The sequence below is a fragment of the Electrophorus electricus genome, unplaced genomic scaffold (assembly GCF_041902795.1).
Source record: "Electrophorus electricus isolate QZ-2024a unplaced genomic scaffold, ASM4190279v1 Scaffold63, whole genome shotgun sequence".
Lineage (NCBI taxonomy): Eukaryota > Metazoa > Chordata > Actinopteri > Gymnotiformes > Gymnotidae > Electrophorus > Electrophorus electricus.
Genome location: NW_027658780.1, coordinates 104,868 through 122,458, shown reverse-complemented (window position 1 = coordinate 122,458; position 17,591 = coordinate 104,868). Strand labels below are relative to the sequence as shown.

Genomic DNA, 17,591 nt, shown 5'->3' with positions numbered 1-17,591 from the left:
AAAGACAGATGAACCATGTGATGTTAAAATGCAGTCTGAGGTTGAATTCAGTCCTGAAACGACTCAACAACTAGAAAATGGAAGAGCACTCTCCAACATTTACCAAAGACCAGAATGGATTTGACCTCTGAAACAGAACCCTAAACTACAATTTCCCTCTTCCAGGCCCACACAGCAGAGTCCATGTGGGCCTTTAAGTACTGCAGCTATTAAATATACATACTGATGAAAATAACAAATGGAAATAATAATAGTATTCGTAGCACAGCCATTATCCAGGCTGTGATTAGTCAGTATCATAACCTAAGGACAGGCTGAATACTTTAATCGTTCCTTTGTCTGAAAACGCACGCGATTTCTCTCATGTTTCAGCGTGGGGACCGGTAACAGATACGGCAATCGGCTAATCACTCACAGAGCCGCGGTCGCCGGCCGTGGCGTGAGAATGTTGGGGACCTGCCAGGGCGGATTGATGAGCTCTTCCCCACGCGGCCTCCAGCAAGGCGGCCAGCGCCTGCCCGCGCCTGAGCGATGGCCTCATTTCCTCCGGGCATAAATCCACCTCCCCGGCGGGCACCGACGCGGACGCCTATTACATCAGGTATGGCTAGCCCACCCCGGCAATTACAGCCCACCTGTCTCTCTGCTGCCCGCTTTTAAATGCTCCCAGATGCCTTCGCGCTGTGTTTTAATCAATCCCAAGAATAACAGGACGGATTAAAACGTCCGACGCAGACTGCAGCAGTTGCTGGCTTCGTTCACGGGGATCAGTCATATCGGAGCTGATGATACTGGATTGGATCTTGTCTGCAGTCACTTTAAGCCAGAGCTAAAGTCTGAATTTTTACAGATTTTTTTTCCCTTTTTTCTAAGGGGAATTCACAGAATAGAACAAACTTTCTTTGTGGCTAGGCCTCCCTGCCCCCCCTCCCATCCCTGGCATTAATAACGGGCTGTCTAGAGTTGCAGTGCGGTGGCTGGCGGTGGGGTTTGGGTCTTTGGTCCCCTCTCCCCGCTCCTCCCCGTCAGACGGGCTGAAACCCTACCCTGCCGTTTCACCCTTGCTCATTTCATCTGCCACATCTCGGCACACATTGCAATGGTTAGGAGGGAGGCCTGACCCCGAGACCCTGTGACCTCCCCTCCGACAACACGTCCGCCCCAGGCCTGCCTCAGACGGCCCCCGGGGAGGCCCCAGATTAGGCCAGGGAGGTGAGGGCTCTGGTCCGCTTGCTCGGACGATTCGGCTCTGGCACCACCATTCCCAATCCTTCCCTTCCTCCACCGCTAGCTGACAACCGACCTGCAGGGCCACGGTAGCCCTGGTGGGCGGAGCCAAAGCCTGCTGGCGGTGCGTGCTGGAGCGGGTGGAGGAGTTGAGGGGCAGGCAGGCAGAGCTGGGTGCTGACCCCTCGCCCCTGCTGTGTGCTGACCCCTCACCCCTGCCGAGCGGCCCGACCATGCAGAAAGAGCAATTTGGAGGCCATGCAGAGCTGTCGTGGGTTAAATATCCCTGCCCTCTCTGTTTCTCCCTCCCTCTTTCTCTCTCTCTCTCTCTCTCTCTCTCTTCAGCGGTGGTTCATCCAGCCTCCCTACACTTAGCATACCCTCAAACCACTTCCCATTACCTGCCTTCCGGCCTGCTACACCCTCCGTTGAGCACCACTTCACCTTTCTCTGTTCCACACCCCAGCAGCCTTTACCCCTGGTCCTAATAGTCAGACTGCCAAACCGTTCATCCACGCTTCGCCCTCCCTTCACTTAAAGTAGATCTTTAATATTTATGGGGCCAATGCCAGAGGGAGGGTGGAGGTTGAGGCGGAGGCATTGGGAGCAGCTCCAACGGGGGGTGGGGTAGTGCGTGCGGGTGGGCGTGGTCTGGGTGGCGGTTAAGCAGCCAGAGCTCAGCCACTCTCCATGCCGAAATGATTAAGGCACAGGAAGCTGAACCTGACACGGTCGACACCAGTCCCACTACCACATCCTGGCCGCAAGAGGATTGCTGCACGCCGCCACTCCACGCGCCATGACAACCGGGACTGATTTACACCTCTTGATAAGAGGAACTGGGGAAAAAAGACACAATGGGTGTGGCCTAGAATTACATTTTTTTTTTTTTGACCATCTATAATGTCACAGTTCAGCTAATGATAAAATACATCCACCCACAGCTTTGCCTCCAGTGTCTTGGTGATTAACTGAGACTGATGACAACTCATTTAGGAAAGCTGGGAGCCATTTTTTTCATCCTGGGTTAAGCACTAGAGCTGGTGTTCACCAGAAAACTGCTGCTGATGCAAATTGAGTCAAGATTGTAAAGGGTTACTTGATGCCCAGGAAGCTGGCCCTGCCTGTACCCGAGACAAAAGCATATCCTGTCTCCTGGAGTATATCCTGTCTCTTGGAGTATACCCCCTCCCTTGGAGTATATTCCATCTCCTGGTCCCCTGTGATCACAATTTTGCTCTGCAGGCTCTTGAACATGTAGAAAAAATGTGAAAAGAAACGGCTAAAACAGTCTGTGCTCTGACAACCTCTCATACCACCCCCAGTTTCTTTCCTTCCTGAAATCCTAGCAGGGTTACACACTTGAGAAACTCTTGACAAAAAAAAATAAAAAATCTTGCATCCACTTGAGTTACCTCCCAGCATTCTATTGCATTATTTACATAATTTTTCAGCCTTTGGAGACTTGTGGCTGTTCTATAGTTACATGTAAAAATAAAACCCCCTTTTCTTCCTCCAGGCTTACAGATGAATGGAATTAATGGAGAAGAAAACTTTAGGGTCAAGAATGTCTCCGCACAGCTCTCTACTGCCCCCTCGTGTGGAGGGAGCAAAGCTCTCTGCTATGTCAGTTCAGAGTCAAGGTGCTGAGGAGCATTCTTCATGACTAAAACACCTGTCAGAAATTTCAGCAGACAGCCAAAACATGTTCCAAACATTCCGGTATAGACAATTAAGCTAGTGTCAAAATCTTTTCAAACGTCGCAGTCTGCAAAAATTATTTCCAACCAGTCCTGTATAGACACCATCTGTGTTTTGATTTGTGATATGCGGCTCTAGTTGAGTCTTTGTTGTGACAAGTATTTTTTCTTTATAACGAGTGTTTTGAATTTAAGTCACATATATGTGAAATGCCTCCACCCTGTATGGGAAACAGCATTTCCTGAAAGATGCAAGGACAGAGTGCAAAATGCGGAATTACAGCTCCTCCATTTCTCCTCAGTGAAGGCTGCACTCCTTGCAATGGGCTTTTTTTTTATAGACTGTCTAGCAAAATCAAGGTTATACAGCATGGCTAACAACAACCTGTCACAAACAGTGACTGATACAAATATTTGTTTGTGTGTTCACATTCAAGGGCATTTATCCAAGCACTTTTCCTTCCGTACATTACCAAGTTTGAAGTAAATCCCCTGACCGAAGGAAATCGCTATGAATAAAATTAAATAATCACTAAATTCCAGGCTGTTCAATCAGTAGGAAGAGGTTTAGGAGTCACTGGATTCTGTAAACTCCTACTGATTTAAAAGACAGCGATTTTGACAGTAGACAGCAATGATGATGGTATGTCTGAGAGAACAGTCCAATGAGCAGCAGAAGTCCACTGTAAGGTGATCTGTCGGTAGCCCCGCCTCACAGGCGCAGAGCGGAACGTTTGCGCGCAGCATTTCAGCCTCCGCGCAATGTTTTCTTTAATAACAGGGCACTGATCTGTTGCCATAGCAATACATAGCCTCCAGGGTCAGAGACCAGAGGGTGATGGTACGCTCATGGGTTTGGCAGCCAAATGCACAGTGTACCACCGTGCAGTTAATGACTTTAACCGGCCTGGTTGGCCCTCATCCTGCCCCTGGAGTACTAATTCCAGTGGTCGATTAACCTAGCGGAAATAAAGAGTTCAGTTAGTTAATGCAACATCCAGTCCCAAATAAACCTGCTTGGGAAGCAGAAGGGCTGATTTGGATAGTGTACCAGGTTTCATCATGAAACTAGGGAGCCACTTTCAGATGTGTGTTGTATATTGCAAAGGGCACAAAAATTTTTTTTAAATTGATGCCAGGTCCAAAGGACCTTGGGGCAGCATCCAATCAGGTGCTCACTAATTTGCATGCAACAATCACAGGTGCTTTCATTTGCATTCCTCTGGGCCTCTTGGATACTCTAAGACTGTAAAAATTGTTTTGTATTTGTGTGTGTGTGTGGGAGGGGAGTGTTTTGTGTTGCTTTTGGGTGTTTCGACAAGACTGTACAACAGTTTACTTGTGTTAGAGCAGTGTCCATTAAACAGTGGTGTTGAGTACACACTAGTTTTGGATGGGTTCAGATCCCTCAGTGCAGTAGGATCACGTGTTGCAACATAATTAGTCCCCCCATACCAGACAGGCGTACCTGAAGAAGAGGTGTGTGGAAATGTGAGATTTCTGAAATTTGATTTATTGAGATTAGTATGGCAGATAATAAAAAGACCTTTTAGAATCAAGCATTCAGTACCACACCACTGTCCAAATACACATTACTGTTATGTCATGTTTTGGCTGTTATGCAACTTTTCCTAAGCCTTCAGTGTGCACAAACACACCAACACCCACACCCACACCCACCCACACCCACACACACTCCTCTATCCACATTCAACTGCTTCGTTCTCCCTTGGTCTCGCTGATAAAGCTTATGCGGAGGTGAAGCTAGCTCTGTTTTACGAACACACAGACAGACACACACACACACACACACACACACACACGAAATAAAAAGGAAATGTGTGACCGTACTAGAGGGCCCAGTTCAATAATGATCTACAGTGAGGGAACCAAGGAGAACTACAAACTTCAGTTAAGAACAAAGAGGAAGTGGAATGAATGGTGAGGCATGCAGACAGAGCGGTGGAGCAGAGCGCACTGCTGACCAGTGGGATGCTGTCCTCTGTCCTCTCTCTCTCTCTCTCTCAGTCCCATTTACACTGTGAGTCTTCAGATTCTCCTTAAGGAGTAAATTTGTGATTTTACTTGTGCTTTCAGTTAAGGAACATACAGAAAATACAGAGAATAATAACTATATATATATATATATATATATATATATATATATATATATATATATATATATATATATATATATATATATATGTCACATTACTAACAGCAGTACTGACTGTGAGGAAAAAATGTGAAACAACAGAGAGAGAATACAGTGCACTGCGTTTGCTGGCAGGATTCTTCGACACCAGACCACGTCAGCCACGTCGGAGGTGTGTTTCCCTAGAGAGTGCAGCTGAGCCGGTCCGTCTGCCTGCACTTGAGCAGCTTCAGTAAGGTCTCCATCTTGTGGGCGTCCTTCTTGAGGCACATGAGCGAGTTGTATTCGTGGAAGATGGAGTCGGGGACCCCTAGCTGAGGCTCGGACAGCGCCTGCTGCAGTGCGGCCGGCGGCGGAGCCGCGCCGCCCTCCTCCTGCATCTGGAGAGCAGGATGAGGAGGTGAGATGGAGGGGGGTTTGGAGTCAATGCATTATAGACGGGGCTGACCTTCTTCCAAGACGCAATTATACTGCACGATAGCAGCACTAAAACACCTCAATAACACCAGGAATGGATGCATGATAGCTTTGTCATTTTCAGCCTGTTAAGTATGACTGGCGGAGGACTGCCAAGGACAGGACTAAGAGGAAATGAACCTACTTTTCCATTTTGGTCATTCACATTTAAGTACTAATTTTTCAGTTCAGATTCATTATTAGCTTTTTTTTGGGGTGACAGCACCAGGCTGCTTTGCTGTCGGTCATGTGTCTCTCTGCCGAGCTTTATCATATCAATTTGAGATTGAGAGAGAGAGAGAGAGAGAGAGAGAGAGAGAGAGAGAGAGAGAGAGAGAGAGAGAGAGAGAGAGAGAGAGAGAGAGAGGAAATAGATAGATAGATAGATAGATAGATAGATAGATAGATAGATAGATAGATAGATAGATAGATAGATAGATAGATAGATAGATAGATAGATAGATAGATAGATAGCAACTAGCATAGCAACTAGCAATCTTCAGTTCTACAGTTCTTTTTGTATCTTGGGGCTTCTCTGCAGTTCTATACTCTACACCTTTACTCACTGCTCTTTATTCAGTACTCACTCGGTAGTATTAAGTAACTCAGGCCATTCAAATAACAATACTTTACTTTGATAATAGGCAACCATAGCCCTCTGTGCATGAGCGAGGGGTTTAGGGCCTTACCATACTGATCAGAAGCACCACTCCCTGCTCCAGTCTGGTCAGTTTATCAGACACCCACTTGAGCTGGCTGACCAGAGTGTCTGGCGCGTGGTCGTTATTCTTCAGGGAGGACTGCAGGTAAGTCAGGGGCTCCACCCAGGACTGTGCCAGAATTAACATGTAGTGGAGAAGCCTCATGTCCTGTAGAGGGCGGAAGAGAGCCTGTGAATCCAAAGAGGCCAGCTTTACAGGAGAGGTCGTTCTGCAGCCGCTGTCCTCGTAGCCGAATCAGTCTGTGCTTTTTGAAACACGAAACGGCCCAGGGGTCACGTTCAATCGCTCACTGGTCCGTGACACCTGTGCAAGAGGCATTCAGTGGTTGTCGAGCAGGCGGCCAGTGCAACAGAAACGCGCTCTGCTCAGACAACACTCAGCAACGATCACTTCTCACCACCAAAGCCATCAATGAGAGTGAAATTAGAGGTTAAAAGGGTATAATATTGAAATCTGACGTGCCTGGCTCGGCAGAACAGAGCGGAGCTTTGTGTGACCTCTTCCCCTTGCATGGATACAACCTGAAAGTCCTTATGAAAAGAAGCGAGAATTCTCCAAGCCAGCCAGCCAACTAACAAACATACAAACACTCAACGCGAGTGCAAAACATACTAATGCAGGTTGCCAGATATAATGCACGGCACCCTCCCTCATGACGGAACAGGAATGAATGATGAGGAAAGTGAGTTTGGTGAAGGATGCTGAAGTGTTCCTGGTAAGACATCTCAAGGTTTCATGTTTGGTTTTTTTCTCATATGATGGAACCACTTTCACTATTTCTCAAAAATCAAACAACACTGGGAAATGAATACATCCAAGCAACCTCAATAACTTTGCACTGAAATAACGTGGCCAAGTGTACACCAATCAACAAAAGTATGTGTTCAAAAATTGGAGCCCTCTGCTGACCTTGGCCTAGCACCAGAACTGTGGTTGTTGTTACTGTGGTTACAAATAATTTTTGGTGTATAGAACACTACTGTAATAGAGTGCAACAGAGTGGCGTACGGGTGTTGTCTGGAAAACATGTGAGTGGTCTCACACCGTTCACATTTGCTTCTACTTGGTGTTATGGGTGTGTATTGAGAGCAGAAGTGATTTTTTTTTATTTCTTTGTTTTCAGTCCCAGAAAATATTTGCATCATGTGTTTTTCTACTTCAAAGGGTCTAGCATGAGTAACTAGTTTGGAGTAACTAGTTTGGTTAACTTTTACGGGAACTAAAAGGCTTAATTGTTTTTATTTTTTTGTAAATTAATGAAAATGAAAATACCGAAAAACCAGCTGCTCACCGATATCTGCTGGATCTCGGTCTTGGATCCCAGGTTGGGGAAGGACATCGACGTACACGTGCCACCCCCCTGGTTCTTCAAGCCCCTCAGTGGATAAGGAATATACAGCTCCTCCTGCGAAGCAACACAATGCAGACCATTGGTCCATGCTCACCCCCTAGACCTCCGCATCGCAGCCAATCAGATACAGAGGAAACAGGTCCTGTGTCACTGTTCACGGTTGTATCTGGTAACTTTGGTTTTGAGACTGCAGGGTTTAACACCATTGTATGTCCATTGTAGGGTTTGGATATAAAGATATATTTAGAATTACTTCCACAGAAACTGATAACATATGATAATACATAACAATCTATATCTATAGGTTAAAACACTGCATTGCTATTTGTAAAGAGGATGTCACCAAGTTGTAGGGGTGCTTTAATATTCCATAATGGCTTTGCCTTAGAAATTGCTTAATATTTCTATGAAATATCTCTCTGTCTATATCAGTCTGATTAAACATTTCATTAATTCAGACTCTTACAGAGGAAAATAAAATTTTTTTCTTAGTAATGACACTGTACATTGCACATGCAATAAAGCATATAACTGTTCTACTTGTGTTTTTGTTTGAATCAAGTATCACTACTTACAATTAAGCTTTGTTAATGCACTGTTATACTACACATATAACCACTGATGAGAGCAGGTATGATATGCAGTGTTAAAGACAGGTGTGAACTACAGGTTCGTGTGCAGGGTTGAGTGTGTGCTACTACTGTGTGGGTGAGGAGTGAGGCGTGAACTCACATACTGATTGCAGACTTCCTCAGTGATGCGGTAAATGAACTCGGCATGCTGGGTAACGCGGTCCAGCAGCTTGTCCTGGGAGATGGAGGTGCAGGGGACAGGAGAGCTGGACTCATCGGCGCAGTTAAGGGGCAGGGCCACGGACCCACGGAGCAGACACAGCAGGCAGGCCTGAATCACTGACACACACACACACACACACACACACATACTGACACGAAGAGCTTTGAGGAGCAGTATATCAAGTGCTAAGCCTTTAACAGGTACAGCTGACACACAGCCTGTCTATTTATTCACTAAACATTTTACACTAAACTGTTTGCACCCGCATTCAGATAATAAAGTAACTATGAAATAAATATAATAACATGTTTTCGATTCTGTCAGTACGAGCTCCACACTGCAAAATAAATGTGAAAGATAATTTAAACATATCGAATTCTCTTTTAGAGAGAATTCAGCTGTTTAGTTAGCTTACTGCTTCGATAAAAGACAGGAAGGATACCTTGAAGCTTGCACATTCTGCAGGTATTGGCTTTGACCTCGAACTGACATCTGCGCTCCAAACTACCTTTATATAGCAGTGGACGAACGGCACGCACATGCATTGGCACATGAAGAGGGCTAGCATGAGTGAGTGTGGGAGGATATGACCCTTTGCCCTCTAGGTCAATTCATAAATATGCAGAATATATATGAGGGAATACCGACACCTTTGCCAGAGCGGGTAATCACTACTTCATGAGCACAGCTGGTCCATATGGATTTTTAAACAGTAATTCTTAAATAATCACAATTCCAAAATTAATATTGCCTAAAATTCACATCTATAATTCAGATAGATGCGATCGATTGAATCGATTTTATTGATTTCCAAAGAAGATGAATAATGTCCAAATGGCAGCTGTGAACACTAATAATCATGAATGTATGTAAATGGCCATTTCATAGCCCAGTGACCTGCAGATGGTCCACATTTTAATTCCTCTCCACCTCTCAGCCCACCCGAGCCCAGCCTATGCCCCCAAGTCTACGCATGTGTTACTGGTGTCTTTCCTCTCGCACTGCTGTCCACCTTGAACAGCGCTTGTACAAAATATAATGTGGGCAATAATCTAATGAGTTGGATTTAATTAGGTTTGTTTTATATTCTAAAGGAAGGAACTCATCTGGGCAGTGGTAGCTCAGTGGTTAAGGTACTTGACTAGTAATTGGAAGGTTGCCAGTTCAAGCCTGACCACTGCCATGCAACCTCTTCTTTGGCCGTTCTCTGCACACCGCTACAGTCCTCCATGCCGCCTTTCCTGCTCCCCATCGCTTGGTGAGAAAGTCTCTGGTGTTCCTCTCGAAGGAGGTCTGCTCCCGTGAACCTCCAGTGATCCAAATGCAACCGGAGAGGGAGTAAAGGTCAGTGTCTTATTACCGACAGCTCCACGTGTTGAATGCCTTGCATTTGTCAGTATTGCATCTGTCACCTATAGGAAACATATTAGATATTCCTCTTTCAGATGAAAAAATTCCATTTTTCATGGTTTCCAGCATTATATGTATTTAACACTTTTATACACATTTTCTTATATTGGATGTTTGTGTTATTGTGTGCAGCAGGGGAAGGTGGAGAAGCTGCAGGTCTTTCACAATGCTGATAAAATGAAACGCGTGTTTACATAAAGAAAATTCTGTTGTCCGTCTTAGCAGTTCTGGATGTGGGCTGAACGTGATCAAAGGAATCCCTTATCCAGTGCAATCAGCTCCTGGCTACTGAAATAACATGGCAAGGGCATAACATAGAACAAGCCCTTGATTGCAGGCTTTCCTACATCTTCCTGTCTCTGTCAACCACGCATTTGGGGCTTAAACTGACTTCAGCATTAAAATAATGGGCTGCATCTGTTGCTTTTCATAATTTGAGAAACTCAGTATTTCAGAGCCAAAGTGGTGTGATCTTACATAAAAGAGTACAACCAATGCTCTCCCTCATTACGACTCCAGACATGCTGTGTGGATCGTTTGTCTCTACTGCATTTTGCAAAGCTATGGAAGAGCTGGCGAATGAAAAGAATGAAGTCTGCCTTCAGAACCGCGTGGCGTGGAGATGAAAGGACAGTGTTAACAATCAGCACTTCCTTCTGGTGGAGGCATTCGGCAATGACTGAGGTATTGCTTTGTGTGAGCCTGAGGGTCAATGGGAAGTCAGGTAGGAGTGCTCTGTACAAAGGTGTTTCCACCTGCGCGATGAAGGAGGCCATGACACAGAACTGGTGCGGGGATGGGAGACGTCAGAGGAGCGTTTCCTATTCACACGGAGATTCAGGGACACCTGGAGTCCATCTGGACCTGCACACACAAAGACAAGGCACGTAGCCTGATCCGCCCAGCAACCCGGCATTTTATACAGGGGAGCGGATTTGCTTTCATGTACGGAGGATTAGCGTTTAACCGGGACGAACTGAAGGATATGCAAACGTGGCCACACAAGCACTCAAAAACACTGATTCATAGAACGGAAAATAATAATAATTTTTTAAAAAATCAAGCTTGAAGCAACAGAAATAAAGAAGAAAAAATGTAATTAGTTTTGCAAGTAAGTTATGTTACTCAGATGGCCCCTAAACATTAGAGCTGAATATAAACATGACAAGCGAGAGAGAGGGAGCCAGTAAATATTTAAAAAACTTATTTCAGTGCAATAATTGTCATTATTGTTTTTTAGCCTTTGTAAGTTCAAAGCATGAAATGCTACATATTATCAGGTAAAATGTTTGATTGATGGCAGTGACAAGATAATCTTCATACCTGTCTCTGTTCTGGTATTTTTTTTATCATGAAGTCTGGGCACTCCATCCATCCATCTATCTATCTATCTATCTATCCATCTATCTATCTATCTATGAAGCTAATCTGTCACCACCTCCCCATGTGGTGATTTGTGGTCACCCGTGAGTTTAAGGTTAAGCCTCATTTGGCAGTGGAGAGGTGCTTCAGACAGAACCATCAGATAGTGGGGTGATAACAGGCCATCTAGCCCTGGTTCTCCCTTAATTCTCACATTCCCCTCTCATCCTCCCAGTCCACAGCAATCACAGCATTAGTAGGTAAACTGTGCCAGTGCTAAGCCCTGATGTAGGAGGGTACCGTTCCTGGCCACCTGTGTCCATAAGCCCCTGTGAGGGACTGCGTGGCCTGTCAGAGCACGTCCGTTTAAGGGCCGCAGAGAGGTGAGGTGTGAGAGAGCTGGCCCTGAGTACACGAGTACACATGTGAATATTCAACTCTTCCTGACGTTCGAAGCCAATCACGGCACGAGCCACTCTCTTCTCCATGCTGTGACTACGCTGCTGTTCGGCGCCGCGTGGTGTGTGTGTAAATGTGTTATGCGCAGCTATAAGGCCTGTCTTGATTTTGTAAGTCAATATGTATGTATTTGGGCCAGACTGTTGCTTTTGCACGACAACGGCTGAGACAATAAACGTCCTTGAAAGGAACTCGTCTGCATTACTTTGAGGCTATCGGCGCTGCCAGGCGACTCAGTTTGCGCGAGAGCATTCTTCCCAATGTCCCTGTTTGCCTTTGTCTCGAGATAAACAAACAGTGTCCAATCTTAGCCTCCTTCTTTCCCTTCCAGTCCCAGAAAAAAATGCAAAGATAAAACAAAACTAAACAAAACAAAGAAGCAGAATAAGGTTGGTAGCTACACAAAGCAACGGCATCTCTACTGGCGTCAGTCATCTGCCATACTCTGTTTTAGCTTAAATCCCATGTGGAGTTCCTTAAAATGGGGCTAGACTGCAATCCGGCGATAATTTCCTTCACTGTTTTATTTCCTCTCTGACTGAAGGGCTACATTATGCGCTTCTGCAACACATTTTCCGCGTGCGTTGTCACGCGTAAATCTTGACAAACGCCGGCAGTGCCATCGGCGACGGTGAATAATAAGCGCGAGCTCGCGCTCTTTTATGCGTGCGCGCTGCGTTTACGAGTCCACTTCCAGCAAGCTGCGGTCTGATAAACGATGGCCATTATCATTTCAAACATATTAAACCAAATGTAATAAACGTGCAAACGTAGCACGTGCGCTCCGAGAGAAGTTAAGCCCAGAGTGCAGAGCGCCACCGTCGTCTGTTTATTTATTTATTTATTTATTTTTGGCGCCGCGGATGCATTAAACGGCGCAGAACGGGCACCGTGATGGTGTTTAACGAGGAGACAGAGAAACAAAGCGGGGACCTGCGCGTTTTACAGCTCGCGCCCTAGTCCGTGCGCGCGGAGGCGAACGTGCGCATAATCGTGCATCTTTACGACCGTCACAGTTAGGTCACCGTTTCATCTGCTTTCCAGCCCGTGGAAATGAATGGCGATAAAGTAAATATTTCATATATTAACGCAGCGGCCTGTTTTGATTCGAAAGTACATATTTCGCGGGTCAGTTAGTTTAATAGAGAACTGACTAAGGAAGACACTCCGGTAACTTAAATTACATGATCGTGTTGATACAGACGACAAACATCTTTTGCTGTTAGGAAATCCACATTTTTAATGTCGTCATGTTACGTAGGTATAAATTTGCTGTCTGAAATAAAGGCTGGTCGTTGGCCTTGATCTTACTTCTATAGAGAGACTTTTTCATATTGTTATTGTGCAATATAAACTGTATAATGTAAGGAGATTTATTTATGCGTTGCGTCCCTGTACTGTTGTGGTTGAGTTACTCTGGATTGGTCAGCAACATCTTCAGTTATGTTTTCCCTTCGTCTTGCTCTCTTTCTTTCTCTCCGTTTCTCTCACTATTTCTAGTCCTTGCTCTCTCCTGCCCTGTGTCTGTCTCTCTTTCCCTTTCTCTCTTCCTCTTCACCTCTCTTTGTATATTGATAAAAAAAAAAGAAGTCTGGTATATCTTCTGTGTGTTTGTGTTTTTTTGTTTGTGTGTGGGTGTATCGCTGCTTTTTCTCCAAGTGAAGATGGTGTTGTTGAGAGATGACAGTTCTGGGGTACTGGTACGTTACCATTTTGCCCCAGGAATAATTAAGCTCTCTGTGATAACACAATGCTGCCACACACACGCCCACCCGGTCCTGTATCTACCCAGCCGGTCCCTTATGCCTGTACAACTGCTGCTCCTGCCCACGGCCTCAACACTCCCCCGGGCTCAACCCCCAGCCTACACACACACACACACACACACACGCACGCACGCATCACACAATAATACCATCATCAAATTGTTTATTTCTGTAGCTAAACACAGCAAACCTCAGTAAACAAAATGATTTTTTTGGTTGTGAAATAAATGTGCAACAATCAAATTTTTATGTTTTGCTCTGGAGACATTTTCTTACACACAGCAAGGCAAACTGCCACTATGTGACAGGTGCATGTGTATATGTTTGTGTTTGTTTGTGTGTATGTGTGTGTGCATTGTTTCATGCATGTGTGTGTTGTTTTTTTGGTGGGGGGCACTCCTGTGAAATCCCACGGCAGGCAGACCGGAGATCCCATTTGGTTCTGAGAGTCTGATAAGGAAGTATGTGAGGCATAAAGCCTGTTGATGAGATTGGTCAAGGCCCTTCCCATGCATGCAGAAGGCTGGCAGGCGAGCCACTCTGAGGTACAGCCCAGCTGGGCTCACCTCCTCCCCAGGTAAACCCCGTTATCCCTCACCCCCTGGAAGAACCGCACAGCCGTCATGGCCGCCAGAAGAAGTCCTCACGTTTTATCATTTATTCACCTTTCTTTTTGTCATGTAAGCTGCGTCTGGCGACTGCCGGAGGAGAAAGCTACTTCGGATTCCCTTTCCTTCAAAGGAGGCTCTGGTGAATCCAGCAGGCTGGTTTGCAGACAAGCCGCTCCTATTCGAAAAGAAAGGACACACATTTTCAAAGTGGAGTGTGATGGATTACGTCCTCCGTACACTATGTGCCTGTTCTAAGCAACTATCGAAATCTGTCTTTCTCTTGGTGCCTGTGCGGATGGAGAGGAGACAGAATGAAACCAGAGAGATGATTTTCAAGAGATGAGGTTCCCTGTGCCTCTCTCTCTGTCTTCGTCTCTCTCTGTCCTTCTGTGTGGCTTTGTTGGATCACAGGCGTCATGGAGGAGGAACCCAGTCCTGCAAGCACTCTACGTGTCAGGTGTTGGGCATCCGATCCATCCAGGACTGCGTGAGAGGACAGATGGCGGCTCAGAGATACCTCATGCATAGCCAGAGCAGTCTTTCTGTCATGGTCTCTCTCTCTCTCTCGGTCTCTCTTTTTTTCAAAGTGACTGCTGTGTCTGGGTTCTAAATGTATTTTGGGTGTCTGACGTGATTTCCGCATGCATTTCACCTTGGCATGACAGTTTCTAAATTTCTAATGATTCAGGGATTTTATCTTTCTTACCTGGTCACAGCCAGCTTCTTCCTCTTCTCTCTCTCTCTCTCTTCTTTCTTTCTCTTTCTCCCTCTCTCTGAACTCTCTCACTTTGCTTCTCCTCTTCCTAGCTAGTCTCATTTGTTGCTCTTTTGAACACATACAGATGTGCTTCTAATGTGACTAATGTGAAAATACATTATAAGACACCGATGATGCAGGAGCAGTGTTGAAACTCAAACAGAAAAAAAACAAACATTTATATCTTACACTGAAAATGATTTTATTTTCTTTGCGTTTCTTTTTGGACACTTTGTTCACCAGGTGGTAAATGGCCCCACTGACTTTCTGGTCACCATGGTGATCCCTAGGCTGGTGTGGCAGTATCCTTTGCCAACTTGGACCAATCAGCTTGTGCCTAGTTGCCTTCTTGAGAACCTTGGTGTATAGAATTTGAACCTCAGTGTAAGATATGCAAGACTCTATTGACATCTCTCTAAAGTCCCCACTGACGGGTCTAACACAATTTTGATTCAACAATTTGACTCTTTTCTTGATTTTTCATTTAGACTATTATTTACAAGTCATTAGACCCATGTGATGGAAAAGTACTTTCTTGAAGAAGGCGAATCAGTGCCCGAGACTTCTCAAGCACGGCCGCTTGCAAGTGCTCTACAATGAGGGTCTGAGTGTCCCGACAGCTTGGTCCCGATGCAGGGCTTTCTCGCCCAGCGCCTTTGCAGGAAGAAAAACCATAAAATAAAACAAAACCCAACATTACCTATATGTGCAGAGTAATTAGGTCCATGGAGGTTCTGGCCAAAAGACTGGTCCTAAACACACTATTTTCTCCTTGTTTTCCTGCAGTGCACATCGCCGTGATTGTCAGGTAACATTTAGAAAGTCCCGCCGCCCCGGTTGCCATGCTGAGCTGTCATTCTCACCTGGCACTGCCTTCATTGAGATTCAGGCCAACGTCGTGGAGTTGGCCAGCTCCCGTTTGAAATGAGATTTGACCGTGGGGGTCGACTGTGGGGGTGGGATTGTGGGGTTGGGAGGTTGGGAGTCCAAAGGGGGTTAGTACAGAGCACACATGAATAATATATTGCTTGCACACAGGCATCATAATCAAACAACAGAGCATAACTGTTTTCCCTTTTTTTCTAATAATGCATTTTTTCATTGTTTGGCTGGCGTCATGTTTCCTGGAGATTTGGCCTCCCCCGCTCTTCTCCCTGTGTGGATCTTTGCCGCCGGTGGTGGCTTTGGACTTCCCTGTACCAGACGCGGCACGAGACCAGCCGCATTCTCAGACGCCCTCTGATTTCCAGTGTCTGCACCTTTCAAAGGGCCATTATGTTGGCTTGAATGCCAGCCGTTTGTAAGCGCAGATCGAGGGCTTTCCACGCACAGAGGTGCCTGTGCTTCTTTAGAAACCAGCACAACCTGGCAGTCATTAAACCCTGCAGAGTCTTACTCTGTGAAAAAGAAACCATGGCGACGTGATCGCCAGCTCATTACCGACACTGCAATGCAGTTTCTTTTCTGTTTTCTTTGTTTTAATACTCCACAATTACATTTATTTACATTAGTTATCCAGAGAGACAGCCCCCTAAAAGGAAGGTGAGGTGACGTACCGTCTTTGAGGCACATGACAGCAACCATCAGCTGGGACCAAACCTAGCACCACTGTACAGCCGACGCACCAGCATTTGCAGCGAACCTACTCGCTTCTTGTGCGTCTGGCTCAGTGACCTCCTCCAAATAGTTTGTGCTGATTCTGATTCGCAAGCTGGGGGGGTTGAAGTGGCAATCACATGGCACAAGAACGTGAGCGGACAGAAGGCACAGTGGAACGCAAGCCAATCCCCGATACTCGTGACCTTCCACTGCCTGTCTGTCATTCGCCTGCATGGAGAGAGGCTGCAGACAGGGCAACCAACAGCATGAGAGGGGTAGAGAGATACAGACAGAGGGAGAGACAGACAGACAGAGAGAGAGAGAGACATAAACAGGCATGGCTAGAATCTCGATCGTGTCCAGCTTTTCCAGTTTCAGTGGTACCTCAACATAGTTCTCCTTGGCTGTATGGACTGTTTTTCATGCCATCGTGACACACTGAATGCCTTCTCGTTTGTTATCAAAAACACAACATGCCTTTCTTTATATCACAGTCTTTTGTGCACAGCCATTTAAATGCAAACAATAATAACGAAGGGCTCTGCATAAAAGAGGTCTGCTTGTTTCATTCCAGGAACTGAATTTCCGAAGCACGAGCACGGGATGGTTGTGTCCTGAGCTGTCCCAATTCTTGCTCCTAATCCCATAAAAACACGAGCACAGGATGGTTGTGTCCTGAGCTGTCCCGATGCTTGCTTCTAATCCCATAAATACACGAGCACGGGATGGATGTGTCCTGAGCTGTTCCGATTCTTGCTCCTAATCCGGTAAAAACATGAACACGGAATGGTTCTGTCCTCAGCTGTCCCGATCCTTGCTTCTAATCCTGTAAAAACACAGGCATGGGATGGTTGTGTCCTGAGCTGTCCCGATCCTCGTTCTTAATCCTGTAAATGACACTCAGTTCATACTTGTTTTCTAACGATTTGCTAATGACAAAACTGCAAACGAATGACAAGCAAATCTATAGCCATTATTCCACTATTGTTTTAGTGGGTTGAATGGGTTAGGTGTAAGGAAATTATGTGCAGTAGCTGTTTTGATCACTTGGGCTAATATAGGGGCGACTGAGAATAAAACAGATCAGAGTGACAGACAACAGCCTAGAGGAAGCCTGCACCTTAATAATTCACTCTAAGACACCTGCCTATCAGAGAAATGTTGGCATTTCTTTAGACATGGCTGGGTAACATAGAGCTACACGCACATTACTAACCAAAA

The 17,591-nt window shown here is 45.7% G+C and overlaps 1 protein-coding gene across 1 annotated transcript; it reads right to left on the bottom strand.

Moving 5' to 3' along the window:
* Window positions 1-4,422: 4,422 nt before the first annotated feature.
* Window positions 4,423-8,924, bottom strand: LOC113577446 (somatolactin alpha). Its single transcript, XM_035525357.2, has 5 exons — window positions 8,849-8,924; window positions 8,344-8,522; window positions 7,552-7,665; window positions 6,228-6,407; window positions 4,423-5,462 (listed from the first exon to the last, which is right to left on the bottom strand). The coding sequence occupies exons 1-5, from the start codon at window positions 8,862-8,864 to the stop codon at window positions 5,265-5,267; spliced, it is 687 nt and encodes a 228-aa protein (XP_035381250.1). The 5' UTR covers window positions 8,865-8,924; the 3' UTR covers window positions 4,423-5,264.
* Window positions 8,925-17,591: the final 8,667 nt, after the last annotated feature.